This window comes from Tyto alba, unplaced genomic scaffold (genome assembly GCF_018691265.1).
Source record: "Tyto alba isolate M040663 unplaced genomic scaffold, T.alba_DEE_v4.0 Super-Scaffold_22, whole genome shotgun sequence".
NCBI lineage: Eukaryota > Metazoa > Chordata > Aves > Strigiformes > Tytonidae > Tyto > Tyto alba.
This window is the reverse complement of record NW_024881296.1, coordinates 41,410,374-41,433,991: the sequence shown is the minus strand read 5'-3', so window position 1 is coordinate 41,433,991 and position 23,618 is coordinate 41,410,374. Positions and strand designations below refer to the sequence as shown.

Genomic DNA, 23,618 nt, shown 5'->3' with positions numbered 1-23,618 from the left:
AGAGAGGTCAGCAATCCTTGATCCCCGGCAGGGCAAGGCCTGTCAAGCCCGCTGTCTCTCTGTGCGGGGAGAGTCAGGGAGGCAGGGAGCAGCTGAGCTTTAGCAGGCTCCATGCTTCCCCCTGGGCGGCAGGAATCTCGCACCCCCCACCAAGCCCTGCAGCTCACCGCTCACGCCACAACCAGCCGTGACAGCCACCGTGCTTAGACTGCGCAGCCGCCTCTCCCTGTGGCCTAAACCCCTCCCTGCCTGAGCTCAAGGAGCTGGTTTGTGCCTGGTGGAAAGTCCCCAGGACAGCGCTAGGCCCCTGCAGAGCACCTTCCCCAGCCCTCAGCAGCAAAAAGGCTCCGTCACCTAATATTTCCCTCTCCAACTGGAACTACGGTCCAAAAAAAAAAAAAGCCAAGCAGGGAGAGAAGGCAATACCTGGTGAGGAGGAGGCCCCCAGTCCTACCCGGAAGAGTCACCTTCCTGAGAAGTGTGGGGAAGTGGCGTGGGAGAGGACGGGGTGCACTGCCGGGGCGGGGGGTGCACACAGGGGCTGCCGGCAGCGCCTCTTCCCCAGAGCTGCCTCCCGAGTTGTGTCTCTCTGCTAATGAAGGAACTGTTTGTGCCTGGGCAAAGGCCGCAGCCAGCATTGGCACCTTTCCCAGCAGAGCTGGGCAGCCACACGTTGACACGGCCGGAGCCATGCCCTTCTCTGCCTGCCGGTAACTTTTTTCCTTGGTGATTTCCCCAGTGTGCTCCAGGGGAGGCTCAAGAGGCCTCACTGTCCTGCACAGAATATATTGTCTTTTTTCCCCCTCTTATAAATAAGTAATTATGTTCTGAATGTTTCTGAAGCTGCCTTAAGATTGCCACAGTGCTTGAGCAGCTGTGCTAGCAGTTGGTATGGCAATAACACAGCATGTCTGTGGGCCTGGTCATTTCAGTCATCACAGGTCGGTGAAGAATGAGTCCCTGCTACCACAAATGCCTGAGGAGCACATCCAGGCAGGACTGTTCAGGTTAACCTTTTTCAGCAGAAAAAACAGAAGTTTGTCACAAACAAACCTGTCTGCAAGATCACTAGGATGAAATTGCACACCGGGGTTCCTTGGCTCCAGGGCATTTTGGCTAATATTTGACAACCTGAGCATTCATCCCTGCATCAGGACAGTGTTTGCAGACCATTCCCCTCCAGCCCTGCCAAAGAGCATTTGCCATGGATCTTCCAAGCAGGTGCCTTTTCTTTGTAGCCATTTAAATGCAGACTATCAGCCACCCAAAGGGCATCTGTACATACAGCAACAGCATGCACAATGCGCCACCAGCTGTTCTCTCCTCCCTGTCTAGCTGTGTTCTCGAATGGTAAAACTAAAGCCAAGATATATTACTTGATATGTAATCACTAACTTTTTTAGATGCATAATTTTTAGGTTGGTTTTTTTTCCCTTTAACAGTGAAAGGAACAAGGAAAAATTCTGCCAAAATTATAGTATAGCTTGTTTTTTCAGTGTTCTGAAAAAAGGGTATTGAGTAAGACAGGAGACGAGGCAGAAGAACGGAGAAGGTTTGCTTGCTTAGAAATTGTTGATGGACGTGGTGTATTGATTATAAAATGGACACTATTCTGTGTCATTGCAGGATATCTGCAGTATCTTTGGAAAGGATCCTTTCACATATGGAAATCTCCTTCAAATATAGAGGTCACAGTTCCAGCTAAGATTAAAATTGCCTGATATTTCTCCTGAGATTCTACTTCACATTGCTTATAACTTCACTAAATTTTAATTATTTGGATTGAAATTTTCTGTGTTGGATGCTTGTACAAGGTTGAATGTTCCAGGGAATTCCCAGTGTGTCTCTTCCAGAGAATGAGACTCAGAAAGTGCAAGATGGTTTGGGATACCAACTCTTACAGTAATTTCATTGAGAAACTCTTACTCTTCCATAGGCTAAAGTATATTGGAAGGGTGAACACACTGTGTTTTGCTAAAGTGCCCATAACTAAGGTACACCGTATTTTAGGATGAAGAAAAAGCCTTGTTTGTCCTTTCTGTGTAATCTAGATGTGTGACTTCCTACCACAAATGGTTTTTTATCCGTGTAGGCATCTATAAAGGGAAACAATTTCAACTCTTTAGTGCTGCCATTGTTTTTTTTACCTCTGCTCTTCCGTAAAATGAACAGCACAATATAGAGCCTCTTTGGTCTAACTTGCAGAGCCCTGATTAACTGAAGATCAGCCATTCTGTACTGAGGCCTTCAAGATATGAGAAGCTTTTTGCTAAAGATGTTGGTTCTCGCTTGTGAAAGATGGGAAGAAGCACAAGGACAGACAAGCAGCTCTGCATAACAGCCCAACTGCCAAAGACACCCTGGATATTTGTGTATATATTCTTCACCGTATTGTGCAAAGCATGTAATTTTGAACTAACAAATAATTGGCTAAATAGTATTCCATCATTCACCTCTTCTTATTTCGAGGATACTCCTGGCGAAATCTGCGATAGTGGCTATTGTATCCTTTGACTGAGTACAAGTCATGATTTGGTCACTCAGGAAGGGAGTGCCAGCCTTCTGGCATAGAACACACAGAGAACCCAGATCGTACTTGGGGCTGTTTCTGAACAATGACTGGCAGCAGTATCCCAGCACACCACCAACCCAGCTCGAGCAGTGCTTAAGAAAGTGTTTCCTTTTACCTTAGCATTCCCTTTGCTTTGTGTATCCTCTTGAATAGAGCAGTAACAGTAAGCAGAAATGACCTCTGTGAACACAGCAGTGCTGACTGATTTCTGATCTTATGAATGACGTGGACCCTTTCTCTGCCACTTCTTTAACCAGGTCAAAAATCGAGTCAAGCACCAGTGTCCACAGCAAGTTATCATTTCAGCAAAGAGGTTAAGCTGCTCCTCATTTTGCTGTTTTCCCATGTTATTTACTTACTTCTTGGGGAATTCTCACAATACGAGGAAGATACCAGCAGTACTGACATTCCTACGAAAAGCTTTGTGAAAATATTTACTGAGATTGCCCATTTATCACTGGGGGGGTTTTGCTATGTTAATGACCACCTCAGTCAAAATCGCTTTTCATTTATCACTGGCAGTAAGACTGTGGAGAGAATCTTCACAAGGATTACCCCTTGGTGCTGTTTCTTCTTATTCTTGTACAAGTCAGTTCATCTCCACATGGAACATTATGAGGCAACGTTAATAACTAAATGCTTGTGAGCACTCCAGGGGTGGATCCTACTCATCTTCAACAAACACACAAGCAGTATCCAATCCTGTGTGCTAGACAGGAATGCAGAGATAGAAGAGTTAGTTTGTCACCAAATGAGATATTCTCCATTACTTCTGATTATTCATAAACCTAGGTTAGTAATTATTTGAAATAGCTGGTTTTGTGTACAAACCTCTCTGCAATCATTTATATGTATCAGTCATATGAAAAAAAGGATACTTCCCCATTTGAGGTACATACTTTTTAGGCTTGATTTTTCTCAGCTTGACTGAACTCAGTGCTCTTGAAATCAGTATATCAGGGATGACTCAAATTTCTCAACTTTAACAAACAAATATTTGAACCATTCACTATGGTTACTTTCAGGGAGGAACCTGAATCACCTGGCAAGGACATACAAAGCCGTTAAAACACGAATGATGAAGCCAAGTGATGGGTGTAGCTTGATCAGAAAATGTAGGATTAATAAAATATGCATGGATAATTGAGTAATTTGCACTAATTTAAAATTTAAGGGAAGTGGAAAATAGGTTACTGAGAAGGGCTGAGGGGACAAATCACAAGGAATAGGGCTATAAATTGCTGCAGTTCTCATTTTCCTTGCACTCTCTGCTCACTCCAGTTCCTGAGTAAGGAAGTTACCGTTTGGTTTCATATCCACTGAACACCAAGTGGTTACAAGTTACATTGTTTTGTCACTCCTATAGTCACCTACTCTCTTCTGATCAACTCATACCCATTGTAGAATATCTGCAGCTATTTTTGTCACTACTGAATGTGCCTTAGGGACTACTGCTCCAGCCCGCGTATACAAATAAAGGCAAAAAAGAACCATATTCTTCCTGCAACTGAAATGAAAAACATGACACATTTTTAATGCACATTTTGTCATAGTCATCATCTAACACATTACCCAAACCTTCGTTTACACATGCACACGTAGACAGGGGAAAGACACACACATGATACTTTCCAGCCTAAACCATGGGATCTCTGTGGAATACCGAAGCACCAGCCCAGCTCCTACAAGGGAGCATGTACCAAACCAAGAGTTGGTGATAGGAATTCATTACATTTCATTAAGGTGTAAAGATTAAATAACATGTGCTTGACTTTATTCTTGCACATAATTGCAGATAAGTACACATTAAAAAAAACATTAACATATATTGTATTAGATCCACATATTCTGGGCAAACAAACTCATTCCTGTGAGTACATACTCCCCCATGTTATCAAAAGGCATACTCCACCTGCTACAGAATCTTGTACAAAATTATTAGGTTACCAGTAGATAGATGTGCTTTAATCTTTCTTCATGAGAGATATAACAATGCAGATACTGCTTCACTGCATTTACTGGATTTTTTTCTGATAGAATGAACTCGTCCTTCTGTCAACACTGATTTTTTTTTTTTTAATCTTTGAGTTTCATTTCTCCCCTATGAATCTGTTCTGGGATTCAGACAAGCATCTTTAAAATCTCTGTAAATGGCATACACTCCTTTTTGCAGCCACAAATGCCCTTCTGGCATCATGCCTCCATGGCACAAGTGACCTCACCTTTTTATAAGCCCTCGCAAAAGGCACCCACAGGCCTTGCATGGTGCTGAGCCCAATGCTGTGGAGGCTTCCTAAGTGACTGTACCCGAGGAGTTGGTAAAAATAAGCTGTGAAAGACACAGGAGAATGCCAAGAAGTCCTCCACTCCATCCCTGAGCTGGGATGTCAGACCATCTTCTGTTCCCACAGATCCATTACACAAAAACCCTCAGCCTTCAGGCAGGATTCACCCCCTTGTTCAGGCATTCAGGGTACCAACCTTTAACAGACTGTGTATCTTTTGAATAGTTTTTTTTCTTTTCTACTTAGTTATTTAAACTATGGAAAATTGCACAAATAAACTGAAGTGAGCCGTTAAAGCAGAAAAGACATCTTTTCACATAGTTTTAAAATACAGATTCAAAATATCAAACACATTTACTTACTATTTTCCCTTAGTTATCATTAAACTAATGATAATTGTTCTCAATCCCAGATTTAACCCAGAGTAAGTCCTTAACAAACTGCAAGACTGTCTACTAAAATATGATATAAAATTTGGGACAAAAACATTTGTCCTTGTGCAATAGTGACCAGCAGTTAAGACAGATAAGAATTCTAATCCAGTATCTCATAAAACCATTATGTAACTTGAGAGATATTGATCAGCACAATAAATTTGCACTAAGATAGAGAAGACAAATACAAACCTAAAAGAACTTAAGGACTCAGGTAAGAAACTATGAAAAGTGATTCTTTTTATGAGCAAAGAAAGGGAAATACGCCCCACAAGAACAGAAGTATTTGTTCCCAAACTCAGTGCTGTCTTGCGAGAGGATTTAGGTAATCCATGATTATTTAAGTGAAAGAAAACAAGTCACCCTGTCTATGCTACATTTATAATGTATGACTAGTGTTAAACATATTTTTGTCCATATCGAAAAAACAAGCAAACAGAAATGCTAGATACATATCGACACATGCTATTTCCTTTTTTACAGTAATATGCTTCCTCAGGTTAAAGAACAGGATACCCCAAGGCATCCTCTAAACTCTTCATGCATAAAACCACAAAAGGTGTACTTGTAGATCAATAAACTTTTTCTCTCCAGTGAAAAAAGTAACCTCATTAGTTCAGGGAAATTCAGGTCTCATTTGAATCATAGACCAAATACCAGCTGACTTCAGTCACAGGAGGAACTCAAGCTACACTGTGTTTTAGAATCATTGAATTGTAGTCTGTAAGCATTGCTCAGTCATTGTGCATTTAAATTTTGGGGTTTTTTTCTTTACCTTATAAATACCAATTACAGATGACCAGGTCCTGAGTTTGTCAAGGCAAATAAACACAGAGCATGCATTGACTGTTCTTAGCAGGGCAATCCTCAAATCAGTTATTCAATTGTCCTTTAGTACCTTGTTCGAAATAGACTGTACTGTCCCCAGCACTCAAGACTAAGGACTTTAAGATAGGACCTTGTACTAATAAAAGAGGGAGTATCTGTGTGTAAGAACCTCAAAATAATGCAATTACTTGGAGCTCTGTGTGGGGGCAGGGTGGCTGTAATGTCAGACAGTACCAGTTTAACTCCTTGTGAGGTGTATTGCATGACATTTTCTTTTTTAGCATGGATAAATCCTTGATTAAGGCAGGGCATGCAGGGTTTGGCAACAGATCCTGCAGATATGGAGAGCTGTTCTGCCCTGGGAAGTGGAGGGGGATCTGAAAGCAGTGGAAGAATACTAGGTCTGCTCTTCAGCAAAATAAAAAGCCACAGCATGTGAGTAATCCTATCTTTAGTCATCAAAGTACATATTCAAGTTGTTGCCTGAATAATGATGCGATTACTCACCCGGGTAAGGTTAAGCACATGCTTTTGCTGAACTAATATATCTGGACAGAAGCCATAGCATTCTATGCAGTTCTCTTTGGAGGTTTTCTCTGCAAATACCAGAACACCCACAGAACTGAAGGGAGCATAGAGATTCCCTTCTGCTTTACATGTAATTATCACACAGAAACTCCTCAAACTTAAACTTACTGATTTTTGCTTGCTTCAAAGCATGTTAGTCCTCATATAGGCTATGATTTTGTCCTAATACCAGGAACAAAATGCTATTTGACACTGTAGGACAGCGCAGTGAAGAAAAGAGTATTTTCTAGGGGAATATAAACCATTATTACAATTTCAGAAGTTATTGAAACTATTATGACTATGCAGAAATAACTGAAAAATGTGACCGTTAAGCTCTACAGCATATAGAATATTTATCTACAGCAATAAAGATGTCTTATTTTGAGGTACATGGCAAAGAAGTAAACAAGGAAGACTTGTTTTGATGAGATTGTACCAGCTAGCGTGCGAGTAGGTACCTAAGATGAGAAAAAATCCAATTTCAAACCAGGGATGACAGGGTTCACACAGCCCGGGCAAGAGAGGGCTGTCTGAACCTGGACACGCAGAAGGTTCATGGGCTGCTCCCCTCAAATCAAGGGTGGCCAAGTGAAGAGAATACAGATCCTCAGGCAAGGAAGAAACCCCCAGGGCTGGAGGTAGACTGCAAAATGGGAGGTGGGTCAGAAAGCCATAAAAGTAGCAGCCAGGATGGTGCATTCCTACCTACCAGTTTTCCATGGCCCACAGTCATAAGGCAAAATCACTGCACCAGAAAGTAAGTGTTGATGCACACATAAGGTGTAGCAACAGTGGGACATTTACAGACACTTTGACTAACACTACTGGAGTAACTGGTAGCTCTTCTACTGATCACTGTCCTCAACCTATCATTTTTTAAATTATATTTTTCTAACTGATTTTGTGTGGTATAGAGAAAAAATGAGCTACTGACAGCTGATCTATGGGAAAAATGGTGTGTGGATACCGTGTCTACTAAACATTCATTAATGACGAAGTCCACCTCTGTGCAGAGAGCCTGAATAAGACTCATATGCCATTTATTCTTTTTCACTGACGACTGACAAGGCATTGATGGAGGCATTTGACAAAGTTGCTGGTGTGGCTCTTAAAAGTTATGAAAGGTCTGATGCTAGATCTGAGCTGAAATAAATGAGAAGGGGAGCACAGAAATAACAGTCTGGAATGAATATGACTTTCAAAGGCATCAGACATTTTAGTTTTAGCTAAACTAAAAAGAACTTAGTAAGACAGCGGTAGATCCAGTGAACGTTTTTTTCTAAACCACTAATAAAAATACATTTGCCATTCAACAGAATGAATATACAAACTATTTGCACATTTTGCAAACTTAGTACTATTTTTTCACTCAGAAGCTGTTCTACAGAATACTTTTCCTTTGTTAGCAATGGCACCTTTTCTAGTAGAAAACTTAAAAAAAAAAAAAAGAATAAAGTAGTTTAACTTTAAAATTATTAATATGACTTGGTGCAATGTTAAGGCTTCTCTCTTGAATTATAACTGTTTATCATGTTTTGTAGTCTCAAGACTGTAACTGTCAGTTGCAACAGGATGAAAGCAGCCAGGGCACTTCATGGTGGATTTACAAATGTAACTGCAGAAAATGTGAAGCAAAGAACCAGCATGTTTTTTTACATATGTGTAATCAGGTAAGTTCCAACATTTAGAGTAATCATTCCCACTGGTCACAGCAAGTCAGATAGGTTTTCTAAAGTCTGGGTAAGTTTGACAAGGGATCAAGAAATCCTATCAAATTTTCTGCAGTGCCTCAGTCATGTGGAAAAGGTTTTATATACTTGCTCTATTGAAAAGGCAAAGCTGGATACAAAGTAAAAGGCACAGATATTATAGAACAGTCACATTACTTGAATAAAAAGATCTTATAAATTAGATAATGATTAAAATTGGGAACAGTCATTTTGCTGTTGCTTTATTTCTCAGTGCTGACTTTCTTGACCAAACATCTCTATCTTTTCTAATGCTGCACCACTGTGTGCTGGAGGAATCTTTCCTGAACAGCTTTTCTTGTTTCTTCCCAGTTCTGTAGCTTCCACCAAAGTATTAGTCAATGGCTTTCCCAGTGTTTCTGGAAGCATTACTGTTAATATTCCACTCAGAAGAGCCATGATTCCAACAAGCAACTAGAAGAAATAAACAATAGCTGTAAAGGTAGAAATGTCTTTCAAGTTATGCATATCTTTGATCTTGCTTGATAGTACATTTAAAACAAAGCACAAGGAACTGTAATGTAAAGCAAAGATCCTAAGTCTTAAATGTTGACCGTATAGAAGATCTGCCTTTTTTGTTGCATAAATGAAAGATTATACAGCAGAATTAATGAAGAGCAAGTAAAGCATTTTGTTCACAAGGGATCAATACAGTGCAGGTAGGAATAATCCTGAGGAAATACATATATCTTTATTCAGTATTTCTACTATCAGGTATGTGTTTAAGAACTGATTCTAGGATTGCATACATTTATTTTTACATGCATGTTCATTGAGCTACAATTTCCCTGCCACCTGTAATCTCAATTCACACTCCAGTTCCTGAAGCTATTCCCCCTGTACCTGTGTGCCTGTTCCTCCTGCATGCAGCCAAATCAGAATTTCTCAGTAAGGCTTGTTGGCCTGGAGCCACAGAAGTGCACATCCCTGCTCAGGAGAGCTCTTCAGCAGATAATGAGCTAGCTCTCAAAAGCAGTACTTTGCTAAACTCAGCCTCAAAGAGCTATCAGGGGTGCAGGCATCTACTGACATTTGCACCGGGATGACATCTTGGATTTGTCCATGATGTATATAGTTCCATGACAGCTTACTTCAGTATGAGTCGTACAGGTAGATGCAGAAGCACATACAAGCTCCAGGAGTATCTTTTTTTTCCCCTTCATTTCTGTGCCTTGTTTAATGAGAACAATTTACACTTTCCTCCTCTGAAGTCCAGAACAGCATTAAAGCCCTGACATTCTTCCAATACCCAAATCTGTCTTGATGGAAAAGATTCCACACAGTACATCATGCCTGGCCTCAGTGTTTTTCCATTTTATGACTGTGCACTTTGATAACGTATTATCCTTATCTTGCCCTGTGCTGATTCTCAAGTCTGTCTTGTTTGTTTAATACTTTCTTGCCAAGTGTGAGAGAGAACATTTGGAATTACCACGCCTATGTCTCTCACTCAGAGCTTGCGCCAAGAACTGGCCAGCTACCATCTGCAGCTAAGCCAGACTTTCTCTTTAAGTCAGAAAGGTGCTTTAAAATTGGAATTCTCCACTGTAACCTTGAACGGTGCTATTTTCATGCATATGCACCATGCTGGTTTTGCTTTCTTTCCCCTCCAAAAGAAAAGAACAGCTTGTCCCAAGCACTTTTTTGAGAAGCAGAATTCGCACTGTTGCATACACTTTTTTTGTACTTGTATTAAATATAGAGGCTGACAAAATAAAAAATTAAGCAAAATACTGTTGAATACGACAAACTACAGTGAAAATAAAATAGCTATGCTCTTACCATGAAAAATTTTAAAAAATTCCTAGCAGTACAGAGTGACAAACTGAGGGAAATCTGTGTAGACATATGTATGTGGCAGGAGAGATATTTTAAAATATTTTCCAAAATATTAAAGTCTCACTTCTGAGTGTCAAAACTCTTCTCCACTATTAAAACATGATTTTCTGCCATGGCAGGACAGGATATATTGACACACAGCTGCTATTCCACAGTAACCTCTCTTATGCACATCCTTTAGGCTGTCATAAATTTATATTTGAGAATATCAAAGGCTGTGAAGGATACTGAAGCTTATGGATACCCATACATTTGGCATCTATGAGAACAGGGTCACTACTGATGCGCCACAGAACAAGGTTAAAGCAGCACTGTGTGCTTTGAGTATGTGTGTCTTTGTTTCGGTTAGACATTTAGACACTTTGCATTCTTCTCATGTTTCCCTTCCTCATGAACCTTCCTCTTATTCCCCTGCAAACTCTCACTATTCTGTAAGCGTACAAACCACCATCTTTCCTGCCTTTTCATTTCAGCTCTCTTAACTTTATTCCATCATGTGTTAGTTTTCTTTTTTAAAATGTGAAAGCTGCTGAATGATGACTAATTCAGTATGTTTCCCTTCTCTCTGACCCTACAAAGCATCTTCCAGTACTTCCTATGAAAAATAGAATACGAAACAATTACATCACAGTATATTAACGAAAGGACTTCTCAAAAGTCATCTACCTTTTCAGGGGCAGTCACCACACTTATCAATGACATTGCTCATATTTAATCAAAGCAGGTCTTTTTCAGTCTTATCTTTGCATACTTCTTCATGAGGCATCTAATATAATTTAGCCCTTTGCTTGCTCATAAAAAATGTGTACATTCTGTATGTATGTACAATTTTACATATATAACTCAGCATCAGAAAATGTTCTTCTGATATAGTCAATGAGTTAAATGCTTATGGATTAAAGTGTACTGTTGTACAAAATATTTAAGTATGTTTAAGCTCCACTGAAGTTATTCTGACAGAAGTACCTGATTAAATTCACTGCTTTTTCAAGGTCTTAATTTGAAATCTGACTTTCTGCTTAGTCAAACTCTCAAAGTATTCCCAACACTTCAGTGGAACCAGCAGCTTCTAACAGCTACCACAAAGAACTTCCAAAAAAGATTTACCACCATTTTTCATATGTCCTTCTTCCTACCTGGAGCAACAATTTTAATTTCACAATGGTCTAAGACCAGGACTTAATATATTTAGCCTAGAACAAAAGATAATTTAAATTAAATAACCCTACAAAATAATACTTTTACTTCCGAGAACAAATGATTATTCTAGTCTGCTGTTTATATATATATCTCCACATCTGATATCTCTGAACCAACCTAAAATGTGATCTTACAAAATCCCTACTTAAACAAAAAAAAGGTTAATTTTTGTTCTGAAAATCCAGAAGTATTAGACACAGGATTTGCATTCATTTAACTTTACTGACCTCAGTGGAGTTTTTTTTTCATTTATAGTTTATGGCTTATCTGAGAGAAAAATCAAGTCTCTTAAAAAGCTGCTGTAACATAATTCTTAGCAGTTGAGAAACAGAAATAGGTTGCACATGGAGCAGTGGCTTTACTATAAGTTTCATAAAAAGCTGTCACATGAAAAACATGCTTGGCAAATTATTCAATTTATAGGCATTCAAATGAGGTGTTTGCATTACTCACAGGTGGTGTAACTGTGCATGAGGCAGACTGTCAAACAAACAGCAGTAGTAACTGCTCAACAGTGTGTGGTATATACAATAGAACAACATGATGTATATCAGTTTACTTACAAATGTAATCCATTTAATTTCATTTCCATTCCAAAACACCTAGGTGACCTAAGACCTGTCATGCTATGCTCCAACTCAAGACAAGCCTGTTTAATAAACTGACAAATGTTTTATAATAAGAGCTGATAATGCAAACATACTCACTGTGAACAACCACAGAACTCTACAAATACTCTGGATAATTTTTGTACACTGAGAGTTGCTCACAGCTGAAATAATTCCTTGGTTTATACTGCCATTTGCACTGCTCTCCAGCATGTTTGAGCATTCCCCATCTGTGGTTTAATTGCAGCACTTCTGCCCAGATAAAGCTTATCTCAGCCAGTAAGGGGCAAAACACTGACAAGAGAAAAAGAATGTTCTCCCATGACCACCCTGTTGGGCAAATGTTGCTTCTTCTCTTCTGGAATGATATCTTGGTTTGTGTGGGGCCATTATTAAGAAAGAAAACATTTTTAGGAGCTTGAGGAAATAAGTTAATTTGTGGTCTTCTTCATATCTTAATTTTTATCCAAAACAGCTGAAAGTCATTAATTTAAATAATGAAACAAGTTCTCAATAATTCTCTGAAACCAGTATCTAGCAACTGTAATTCAAGATTTTATAGTTGCAAAATCAAAAGGATACAGTGCCACTTCTTCAGGAAATTCCCATGCAATGGACAAAATGAAAGTAAGAATCCAAGTTAAAGACACATCCCATCACATTTTCACATATAACATTCGTGTGCTAGTCACGGTGAATTCTAAGGGGTTTTTGAAAGAACTCAAACTATTTTAAATCATTACTAAACTCTTATCTACTTAAAGCTTTGACATAAACTTTGGAATTCCACCTGCTTTTACATATAAGGGTATAAATTATCCTACAGGAGAAAAAAGGGATTGAATAGCTGCAGGATTCTTAAGCGGCAAATGCTTCATAACAGAAATATAATGAAGAAATGTGATTCATCTATGAGCAGGAAATACATAAAATCTTTTGTCCAAAATGAATCTAAAGCTACATAATGCAGACAAAATGTCCAATGTCTGTGAAGGAATAGTCCCACCTCTGTTTTCCTGGGGCAACTGTTGGTAGAAGACAAAACCTAATGGTAGCATGAACTGGAGTTACCTATGAGTAGGATGTGCTTCATGAATCCAAGGTTCTGCTGCTTGTTAAAGTCACCGTGAACCTCATCAATATAACATTTGCTTCTCTTTTGCTATTTCATTAATTGTTTTGTTCAGTTCTTGTAAATGAAAAACACAAAAAGGGAGCTTTGAGTCATCTGTGAAGACCAAGTATAGTAAGCATAAGACATTCTGGATCTTTTGGAAGGCTATATCCAAAGATGCAATGTCCCAAGGAAAGTCATGGTAAAGATTAATGAATAATATAAGAAAAAATAGCCACCCGTGCTGAATTCCAAGAATGAACAAACTATGCCTTTGAAAAAGGGTAAGAATAAACCAGGAGCATGGTGAAGAACTGCTAGGCCTACAAAGTAGTACGAACTAAGACACTTCCTAAATGTTACATGGTAGATGAAGCATATTTTTATAGAAAATATTTTTATCAATTTTATACTAGGACTCAGTGCATAAGTATGTTTATGTCTTTCAGCATAAAAACATTTCATAAGATTTCAGTGAATCAAAGTCTCCCTTTTGCTTTAGCTGTGTATTTTTAACAATATGAAGTTATTAATCTTTGAGACTTAAAGTTTAGAACAAGGATAGTTCACTCCATTTCCTTTTCAAAATAAAAGCTCAGCTTTTGGTCCCTGATAAAATAAGCGACACATATGCCTTTTAAAAAACAGAAACTTTCACCACTGAAATAAATACTTACAAGTGGCATGAAAATCCAAACACTTCTCAGATACACACAGAAAGGAGCAACCACACTTCCTACACGGCACATCATGCTTCCACTTCCAACAGCAAGTGATCTACACATAAAATAAAAATTTTGATAAGAATTCTGGCAGATAAAGGAAACAATTAGAAATGCAGAGACACTTAAAACATCAGTAAGACATGTGTCTTTAAGCAACTCTGCTAAGAAGCTATTGCCATGCCAATGTAAATTTATACTGTAGTGAGAATCAGCTGCTTCTATAATTAAGATTAAAAATATAATCATCATTTAGCATAGAAGAAAGGATGAACAACTAGGATTTCTACTAAAGACATAAACAGTGTTTAAGAAAGCATTGAGCATTCTTCTAGTTCCACAGTGAAACCAATCAATGCACACGGAACGAAAAATAAACAAAAATTTATGGTACAGCCAAACACTAGACAACTCTGAAGCATCTGAGGAACTCATCCCATCCCAAGTCTTTCAGACCACCACCACTGATGCCAAGAGATGCTGGATCTTGTGCAGGAGCATAACAAAGGAAAGGAAATAACAGCAAAGTAATTAAAAATACATAACTGTTGAAAGTCCTTACCTTACTATTGTTGGGTACAGTTCTGCTGTGTAGAGATATATAAGGCCAAATGCCACACCTATTGAAAATTTTCCAGCCATATTTGCTAAGATAATTAATATACTGAAATCCTATAGAAAGAGAGCACGAATAAATAAATCACCAGAAAATAACACTTTTCCAAACTTAATTTGAATGCTTCAAAAGTTGTGACCCTCCTTTAAACAGTAAGCAATATTTATTGCTTGCTTTTTTTAAATCGGTTTCAGTAAGTAACTAGTATCCATATCACTTTTTACCAGTCCTGGTTCACTGAAGCCCTGGGAACATTTTACATGTGACTCCAGCAATGATAATGAAACCTGTACTGAAAATACAGAAATTTACCTTAGACTGGCTGCTGCAATTTAAAAACAGCCTTTAATCAACTATATGATTTGGAAAGAAAGACTTAAGAGCCTTTAAAATTAATTTCTACTGTAGGAACACTTTCAACAATACGTGACTAACCTGAGGTATGAACATAATTAAAACACAGATCAGTGCACTTAAAATAAGGAACGGAATGAGTGTGTTTCTCCTTCCCAGTTTGTCCATCCCAATGCAAGCAATGATATAGCAAGGCAACTCCACAGCACCTGTCAGTATGAAATTATTTCATTTTAAGTCATGATTACACATATGCATGTTATAACTCTAACCTCCACTTTCTGAGGATTAATTTAATCTAGGGGGTAATAAATAAGTGAAATCTAGAGATAGCCAGTGTGTTGGGCTAGTTTATTTGTTAACAGAAGGAAGAAAACGTGGTCTAAAATATGGTAGTGAGGGATGGAGAAGGACAAGGGAAATGGGTTTCACAGTGCTGAGCAGCTCCAGTTCTCTTTGGGGTGGAAAATTACAGAAAACAGCAAGGACATGGTTCTGCTTTTATGGCACTGGCACTTCGTTCTCTATTTGCCGCTGCTCTTCTGCTTCAGGTATTTTCACACCAACAGTGTACACGTGTCCACAAGGAATATTGCTAGTGTCACACTGACACACCTCTCAGGATTTGCCAGCTTCCACCTGGACATAGAACCGGAGCTACAGATGCCTCCCCAGCTTCAGCCCAAAATCAGCCCAGTGTAAAAGGCAAGCAAGGTCTCGCCAGGTCTCGTTTTCTGAGTCAGCTCCACAAATACAGAGAGTGAGGTTCCAGCTTACTCTCGTCTCCATTAAAAAAGAGGGCAGCTGCTTACAAACTCCCACTCTTACTCAGATTGCCTCTTCCTAATGCCTCTTTCCAGATGAAAACTTCTGCAGCTCGAAAGGAACTGGCATTTGGCCAGGACTATTCACAAACCCTGGTAAATATGATTTGCTCCCAAACAAATTATATTGAGCCTAAGCCAGTTTAGGCATGTTTTAAACCAACTTGCTCATGAAGAATGCTACTAAGTCCAATGCAAAATCAAGGAAGAACATGAGATACAGTCCTGAACAAATATGCTGTATTCCTTTACTAAACATGTATAGTATGTCAATACACCTATAATATCAGGAAAAAATCTTTTGGGCTTGTGTTGGTAAAAGCAGGTTGCAACTACTCAGTGTTTGTTAGTCTACTAAAATATTTTTGGAAGAGGTGGATATGATGATTTATGCACTGTACTCCACTGTAAACAGTTCAGTTTTCTGTGCAATACTAGCATCCACTCTTCAACACATCGGTCTACCAATACACTATAATACGTGACAACACAGACTTAATTCATGGGAGCCCCAGTCATTCTGTGTGTTTATGTAGATGAACAGTCACATTCCTTTACTGGAGAACTCAGCTGCATAAAGCAAAGCGCATGATTTAATTCTTCTCTGGCTCAGAGCTGAGTGCCTGATCTATAGTCTTCTGAAGTCAATGGAATAGTTCCACTGATTTTAACAAACTTTGGATCAGGTCTTGAATGCACTGAGCTACCTTTATTCACAATTTACATACCAGAGGAAGATTACAACCAGACCAATAAAATTAAAAGAATATTACATCTATATTAAAAATATAGTTTTGAGAAAACTAAAATTACTTTTGCTTCTGATAATTATGAATCTATTTTCTACACAGACAGACTCAATATATCATGACTGTAAGTGATTAAAGGACTGTTTTCCTAGTTTGTGCCCTTAACAGAACTGTGGGGATTTTGTGTTGCTGGTCTACTTCCCTTGGTGTTTGTGTGGATCTGCTATATGCTTGCAGGGCAAAGAGGAGACAAGCAGAATATGGTTTTACAATCACAAAGACAGAGAAGAATTTTGTACACCAACGAATTTTAAGGTTGGTTTCTTTTTTTCAGAAACAGTGAGATTTGAGGTGAATGATATTCCTCCTGTATTAGTCAACTTTATGAAGAGTTAGCAAACTTTTTGAAGAGTTAGCAAACTTTCTGAACAAGGTTCATAACTGAATGAAGAAAGCTTAAAAATTGGCTGTCAAATATACAGACATTTCTAAATGTTATGTTCTAGTTCTGTCATAAGCAGAATAGGGTACAAAAGTATTTACCTATGAGAAAGAGATTTAAATATTCATTGCCTCCTAGATTGACAGAGCTGAGGGAGAAGACGTAGTACCCCAAGCTCCCAGTGAACCAAATCAGCCAGACTGTGATGGTCCTTCTTGCAATGTCCCAGTTACAAAACAGATCTAAGATGTCGTGCTTCTTTGTTGAGGATGTGTCACTGTCACCCATTCTGCCACTGACTAGATCATCTTGTTGGACTGAGCACAGTTCAGAAACTTTGGAGGGATTCCTTACTTTATTCCATCTTGCCATTATATTAATTACTTTTTGTGCATCTTCATATCTTTCCTCTGACAGGAGCCAAAAAGGTGTTTCTGGGAGCATCCAGCAGCACAAGACAAAGGGAAGCGTCGCTATGGAGAGGAATATCTGATAGACCCACCAGGTCCGAACCAAAAATCCCACGAGTGCCACAATCATAATTCCCATAGCAAAAAAAGCATGGACATGCATAGAAGCCCAGGTTCGTGCTTTAATGCCAACAAATTCAGTCACATAAACAAAAGCCACAACCAGATAGCCACTTGAAACCTGGGGGGGTGGGAGAGAGAGAAAAGAAAAAAAAAAAAAAAAAAAGAGTGAGGTTTGTATCTATTCTCCTCGTGCAATAGCCGTAAAACCAAACAGCTAACAGTGTTCCACACTTGCGTATGCTTACTTCCCACCGCAGTGGCATGACCCACACTGACAGAAAAAAGGCCACTCTGAAAACAAATCGGCTGGGGTTCACTCAAACCTTCAGACTGCCCGGACACTGTATTTTAAAATGTGAAGTGATTTTGGATGCTTCTCTGTAGTGGGGGGAGACAGCAAGAGACACCTCAAAAAGAGTCCAATTTGAGTATGTCACTAAGCCCTTCACCTCCAAAAATCAGGCCCCTTAATGACATCACAAACTGGACACTCGGGAAAATGAGGTCCCCTGAAGAGGTTGCTACTTCTGAAAATCTTGACCTTGGTTTTAAAGTAAACTATTAATAATGTGTATGTGAAGGAACAGCAAATTTACTGAGAATTACCTTCCACCCCCTTGTAAATTATCTCATTAAGTCAAATTTTTAAAATTGGAAGAGAATCTCATACATGTGGTTATAGGTTCTCATGCATTACCTAGTGAAAGCAATTACTGGCATGTTCTGCATTATAGTATTTCTTCACTGAATATGTATATTTTATTGAATATATATATATATTTCAATTTCTCTAGCAACAGTCAAACTCTTGGTATCTCAAAACATTTCCAACACAGCTAGAAAATTCAGACTAGAAAATATTCCAGTATATTGTTTTGATTAATCAATCTTCTGGTTAAAAATATTCCAGTTAATCAGTCTCTGATTCTGAATCCACTGAACCTGATAGGAGAGCTGTGCTGATCTCAGTGGCACAGGGCTAGTGCTTTAGACCTCTATCTCACAAATCAGTCCCAGAAGGCAGTTAAAACATACAGAATTGCTCTGGTCAGAGCTTTTTGCTTTTCTATACTACCACAGCCCCTAGCATCAACTGCCAAAGGAGTCAGTAAAGGGACTCCTGTTGATCTCACTGTTCAAGGCTGAAATGCCTATGCATTCCTGTTAGGAATTCCTTCTGAGCTCTAATTAGACAAAGGGAACTCCAGGTGCAAGATCCTGTCTTGACTAATGCACTGGCAGGAATAAAATAAATTATGTGATTATTTTCAAACTTCTAACCTACTTGAAATAAGTTACTTAATTTTTCTTGTGATAGCATTCTAATGTCTTTATGAATATATTTTCTTTATGTAGTTAAAGACTACAAGTATTATACTTCTGGATGTAAAACAGTAATTTAAGATTGGTTACTACATACAAACATTGAATACGTATCTGATATTGGGTATATATCATACATATATATAAAAGTATGTGTATAAATAAACACATATACTAGAATACCTTTAAGTACAGTATAAATATATAGGTGTTAAACATGTCTACCTATGTATTTAGTATTCCAGATATAGCTTAAAAACCCAGAGATGCATGGCAGAGAAAATTTGCATCTCTCCTCCATCACTCAAAATGGTAGAGATAAAAATCGTACGTCTTATAGATTTGTTATTTTAAGAAAAATACACTCAATTTCTAACAATAAGGAGAAATGCAATGGCAGCTGTAATGCAGAATCCAGAGTTTGCTGCTCACGCTTGGTATTTAATTACCAGTCCAGCAGAGGTTGGGATGGAGGAAGTACCAAACACTGCTTCATACAGATGCTTTCTATTAATTCAAAGAGGAAAAGTGCTGTGGTCCAAGAACATTCAGACTCTCCCTGCTCTGCTGAAATAAGTGCAACAGAGGGGGCTTTAGAATAATGAAGTAGGGAAGGAAATAATAACAAAAGAGAGGTTTTCCTGAGAAGGGGTAGGAAATGACACATAAAAAGAGCCAGGGTGTACATTCTTTCTTACCATAGCAAGGAGAAAGCGCGCAATCACAAAACTGTAGTAGTCAAATGTGAAGGCCACCACAATGCCAAATACAAACTGACCAGCACTTGTGAACCATATAACACGCTGTCTTCCCAGTCTGCAAATCACAGCAATAATAAAATTATGAATAAACACACACATTCTATTAAAATACACCTGCAACTCCAGAGAGCCTATCTGGAAGTGAATCTGAAAATACTGTACTTAATACTTACACTCACCACAGTAAATCTGGTTTAATTACCTGTATTAATTTTTCAGTAATTCCAGCTTCCAAGAAAAAGGAAGCTCCTATGGACAAAACTTCCATTCCACAATTCTTGGCTGGAAACAGTGTGCAGAAGCGGGCATTACATATGCCACCTCCAGTTTAACTTCTACATAAGTAATCTGCAAATTTACTGTCTTATTTATGAGGACAATAGGTAAGACTCACTTTTTCAGATATTTTATATTAAGTTGCATTCAGTTAATAATTTCTAACAAAAGTTAGCTGTGATAACACATGCCATCTCTTGTCAAAGTAACAACCAATTAGGATAGCAATGAAAGGCTTCTGTAATATATCTTTGTCCAGTTATTAAAAATCTAATTATCTAACAAATGATCATTACATAGTTCCCCTGAATTTTCTGACTGCATCACAGCACACGTGCATGGATATACAAACAGAAATCCAGGAAGCTAGTATACCAACAGCTAAAAAAATCATGTCAAATAACAGCTTCTCAATAACAACATAGTAATTTCCAGTGTAAAAGAAGGGCATTTAGTAAAAAGGAACTTCCATTTGTTTATCTTCTTCCCGTATCTCACGGAGAAAATATACCAAGTAGAGACAGTTGTCCCTAACTAGTGAGCACATGCTATTAATAGGAAGCTCACCTGAGGAGAAAACCTAGAAATCTGCAGTAGATATACAAGACTCTATTGGGGATTCCTTATATTCTATCTACCAATGTCCTGTAGTACAAAATGCATGGAATAATTTTTCTTCCCTGATAATATTCTCTTGGACTCTTATGATCTACTGCACTGTGAACAGCTTTTTCCAGATGTGGGTATTATGTTTAGACAGAGAGTTCGAGGACTTTCAGGGCTGTGGGCTTGGTTGTCATTTTTTCTCCGTGGGTATTTGGTACTACATTAGAACAACTCGTATTTTGCTCCAACCTTGACATGGAATCATGCACATTTGGTCTCTAATCCCTGCCAGAAGATATCCCGATGAGTCCTAGATGTCGGAGCTCTTCTGTTGGAAAACCTGTTAATTGGGAATGGGGGGAACACACAAACTTATTTCCCACCAACGAGGATGTGTCAGAAAATAATAACTTTCGGATGTAAAATCTACAGTTGTAAATCCGTAACTCAGAATATGTGTATTATCTTAACTGGCTGTTCGTGGGTTTGAATTAACAGAAATGAGAACAATATGATCATAACCTTATAAATCATGCCTGAGTATTAATGAATAAAGCTATGAATGATTTAAAGGGACACAGAACAAAGGCTGGCATTATATTCTGGTTTTGTATTAAATACGGTTTTACAAAACCTTGGATCAGGAGGCAGGATTGATTCCATGTGCTCTAAAAGCCAAATTAAAAGGAGATCATCTTTGCTTTTGCATTCCCATGTTGTAACTGTCAGACTGTATCATTGTGCTAATGAAGGAAAATCAGAAAACACGCCTGGTCTCCTTTTGCTGCTTCTACTGTTAGCTGTGGGATAGAATGTCACCATCCACCTAACAGAGCTGTTAGCCAGCAAGCTCCTTTATAGAAAGAGATAAATAACACTAAACCAGCCTTCAAACCAAAACACAGGCACATAAATTGCCTGAGACAAAACCAAGCACAACAGTAGCTTAGGCGTTTGACTCTCATATGGACAGAGGGGCACAGCTGGGCGTTCTTCTGAGGTAGGAATACGTGTGTTTGTGCTGAGAAAGAAAACCAAGAGAAGCAGCAGGATATAGACGTACATCCTCAATCTCACTATTTCTTCTGAGTCCAGCTCTGAAGTTGGATCTCAGTGTGTGATATCTGAGATAACATCCAAGGAGGAAGTGTTGGAGGGGAGTGGGCTGAAGAACAGCCGTGGCACCATGAGCAAGGGACTGCTTGGGTTCAGTCCCTCCATGGACTGACTCTCCTCATGCTCAGGCAGAACTTGTTACGTGCTGGTAAATAACCAAAACTACAGCACTGCTCACTGACCACCATTTTTCCTCCTATCTGGACTAACTTTCAAGAGACTGAAGTTTAAGCTAAACATTGGACAGCAAGGCAAAATAGTGTATGGGTGTTTATTTTAAGAATGTGGGACCTGATCAAACCCTCAAAACTTTGCATCAGCCCCACAGAGATGTATTCATGACAAAGGTTAGGAAATTTGTAATTTTAAAATACGTGATTTTTAACTTTCCAGTAGGTCTTCATCTGTTTAGCATATCCAGAAATAAAAATATATGTTTCCATGAGGAATCTCTCCTTATGGAAAATGAAGTGAACTACTCCCAGGTTTTACTGTTGCTATTACTACTAACTATTGCTATCCTTTTTAAACAATAAAAAAATAATCTACAGGCAGATACTAGCTGCTCAGGGCAATTTGAGGGATCAAGGCCTAGAACAATGAATGATATAAAGTAGGAAAAAAACTCTAACAGCAAATGATTTGTGAATACACTTTAAAATTAGTACTTCCTATCAGAAAAATAAATTGAGTTAACCACATCCTTGAATAAAACAATATCCAAACCTCCTGAATTGTGAATACATAATTATGAATATACAATGAATGAAAAAAAGAAACAGGTAGATACATGTGGAGTTACTGCAGTCTGAAGCTACAATTTTCAGAGGATGTCACTTTACCTGTCAGCAATGTCACCAAAAATCACTGCTCCAATCAAGACTCCAAGCATGAATGTAGGCTGGATTAATTTTGCAAGCCATTCTCGGTCACAGACCAGATCCCATTGTGTAACAACAGTGCTCCTCCACTTTCTATCATCATAGAGAAATCCATCAGAACAAGAAAATACGGACTTGTTGCCTCTGTATTCATATGCCAGACTCAAACTGACTTCTCGTTTGGATCTGCTGCATTGATTAAGTTCCCAAATTTCTCCATTTTCCAGCTGGACTACAATGTAATTTTCTGTTGATGTCCATAGCATCCAGATGTCCTCTATACTTGATTCAGAGGAGTTGTAGAAAAGAACACTACTCACATTTCCAGGGATCCCACATACAAAGTTAGGAGTAACAGCCATGAACACAGATGCTAAGTAATGGATACCACATGACATAGCTTGAAACACAGATGCAAAATAAACACATGCTTGAAATCTGCAAAGGGAAAGAAAAAGGTTTCCTGAAGAAAAGCCCTCTATATATGAAAAAAAAATCAACATCATTATTTTGCTAGGAGCAGTAAATGGAGGCATCATTAAAGTGTCTAGTGCTTCGTTACACAGTGCTGCTTCAATATTAGCTAAGCCCTGCAAGGATCGAAAGGTGAGAAAAGATCCATAGCAGAAGTAATCTATTATCAGGAAATAAATGCTGCTCTTAGTCATGTGTTAAGTCATACACAGAGGAGACCATTTAAAAAGAAACAATTCTGAACTTAAGCACTTTGTTTGAAGCAACTTTCCACCCTCCAACTCTGTGTAGTACATCCCTTCAAAACAAGGTCCCAGATTAGTGGAATGGTTAGAAAAACCAAAATGTCGCAACCTCAGGTTCTGAGGGATAGAAATATGCACATCAAATAAAACAAACCAAACACATTACGCCCTTCATTTCACCTAACTGTATCTGTATAACTGTCTTCCACCTATCTTCCATCTCTTGTCTCCCAAAGACAAAGAGAGAATACATGTAGACACATGTAGAGGAAGATAGAATCTGAACAGTGTGAAATATTTTGTACCAAAACATAGCTGTAACCTGGGTTGGGTTTTGGCTTAAATGAGGTGTGCAGTTATCCATTACAGAATTGTATCATAAAGCAAACATGGTAAAAGAGTGTTTTATGCATAGCCTGAATTTTGGCATTTTAACAGATTTTTAAAACATGCTTGAGATGCAAGTAAATCTTAGTATTTAAATTGCACATATATTCT

The 23,618-nt window shown here is 38.5% G+C and overlaps 1 protein-coding gene across 6 annotated transcripts in view; it reads right to left on the bottom strand.

Moving 5' to 3' along the window:
• LOC104361734 (solute carrier family 22 member 16) overlaps positions 1 to 22,840 on the bottom strand; it is a 44,307-nt gene extending 21,467 nt beyond the window's left edge. For 2 of the 6 annotated variants that reach the window (XM_033000275.2, XM_033000276.2), the window contains exons 1-6: positions 22,363 to 22,837; positions 19,460 to 19,577; positions 17,007 to 17,556; positions 14,972 to 15,099; positions 14,483 to 14,592; positions 13,876 to 13,975 (exon numbers count right to left, since the gene is read on the bottom strand). In XM_033000275.2, the coding sequence (XP_032856166.2) occupies positions 13,876 to 13,975; positions 14,483 to 14,592; positions 14,972 to 15,099; positions 17,007 to 17,556; positions 19,460 to 19,577; positions 22,363 to 22,799 (1,443 nt within the window). In that variant the 5' untranslated portion in view covers positions 22,800 to 22,837. Of the gene's footprint in view, positions 1 to 426; positions 565 to 4,080; positions 8,852 to 13,875; positions 13,976 to 14,482; positions 14,593 to 14,971; positions 15,100 to 17,006; positions 17,557 to 19,459; positions 19,578 to 22,362 lie in introns of those variants that run through there. The other 4 variants (XM_042795970.1, XM_033000273.2, XM_033000278.2 and 1 more) reach the window with 4 other exon arrangements.
• Between the last annotated feature and the right edge of the window lie 778 nt (positions 22,841 to 23,618).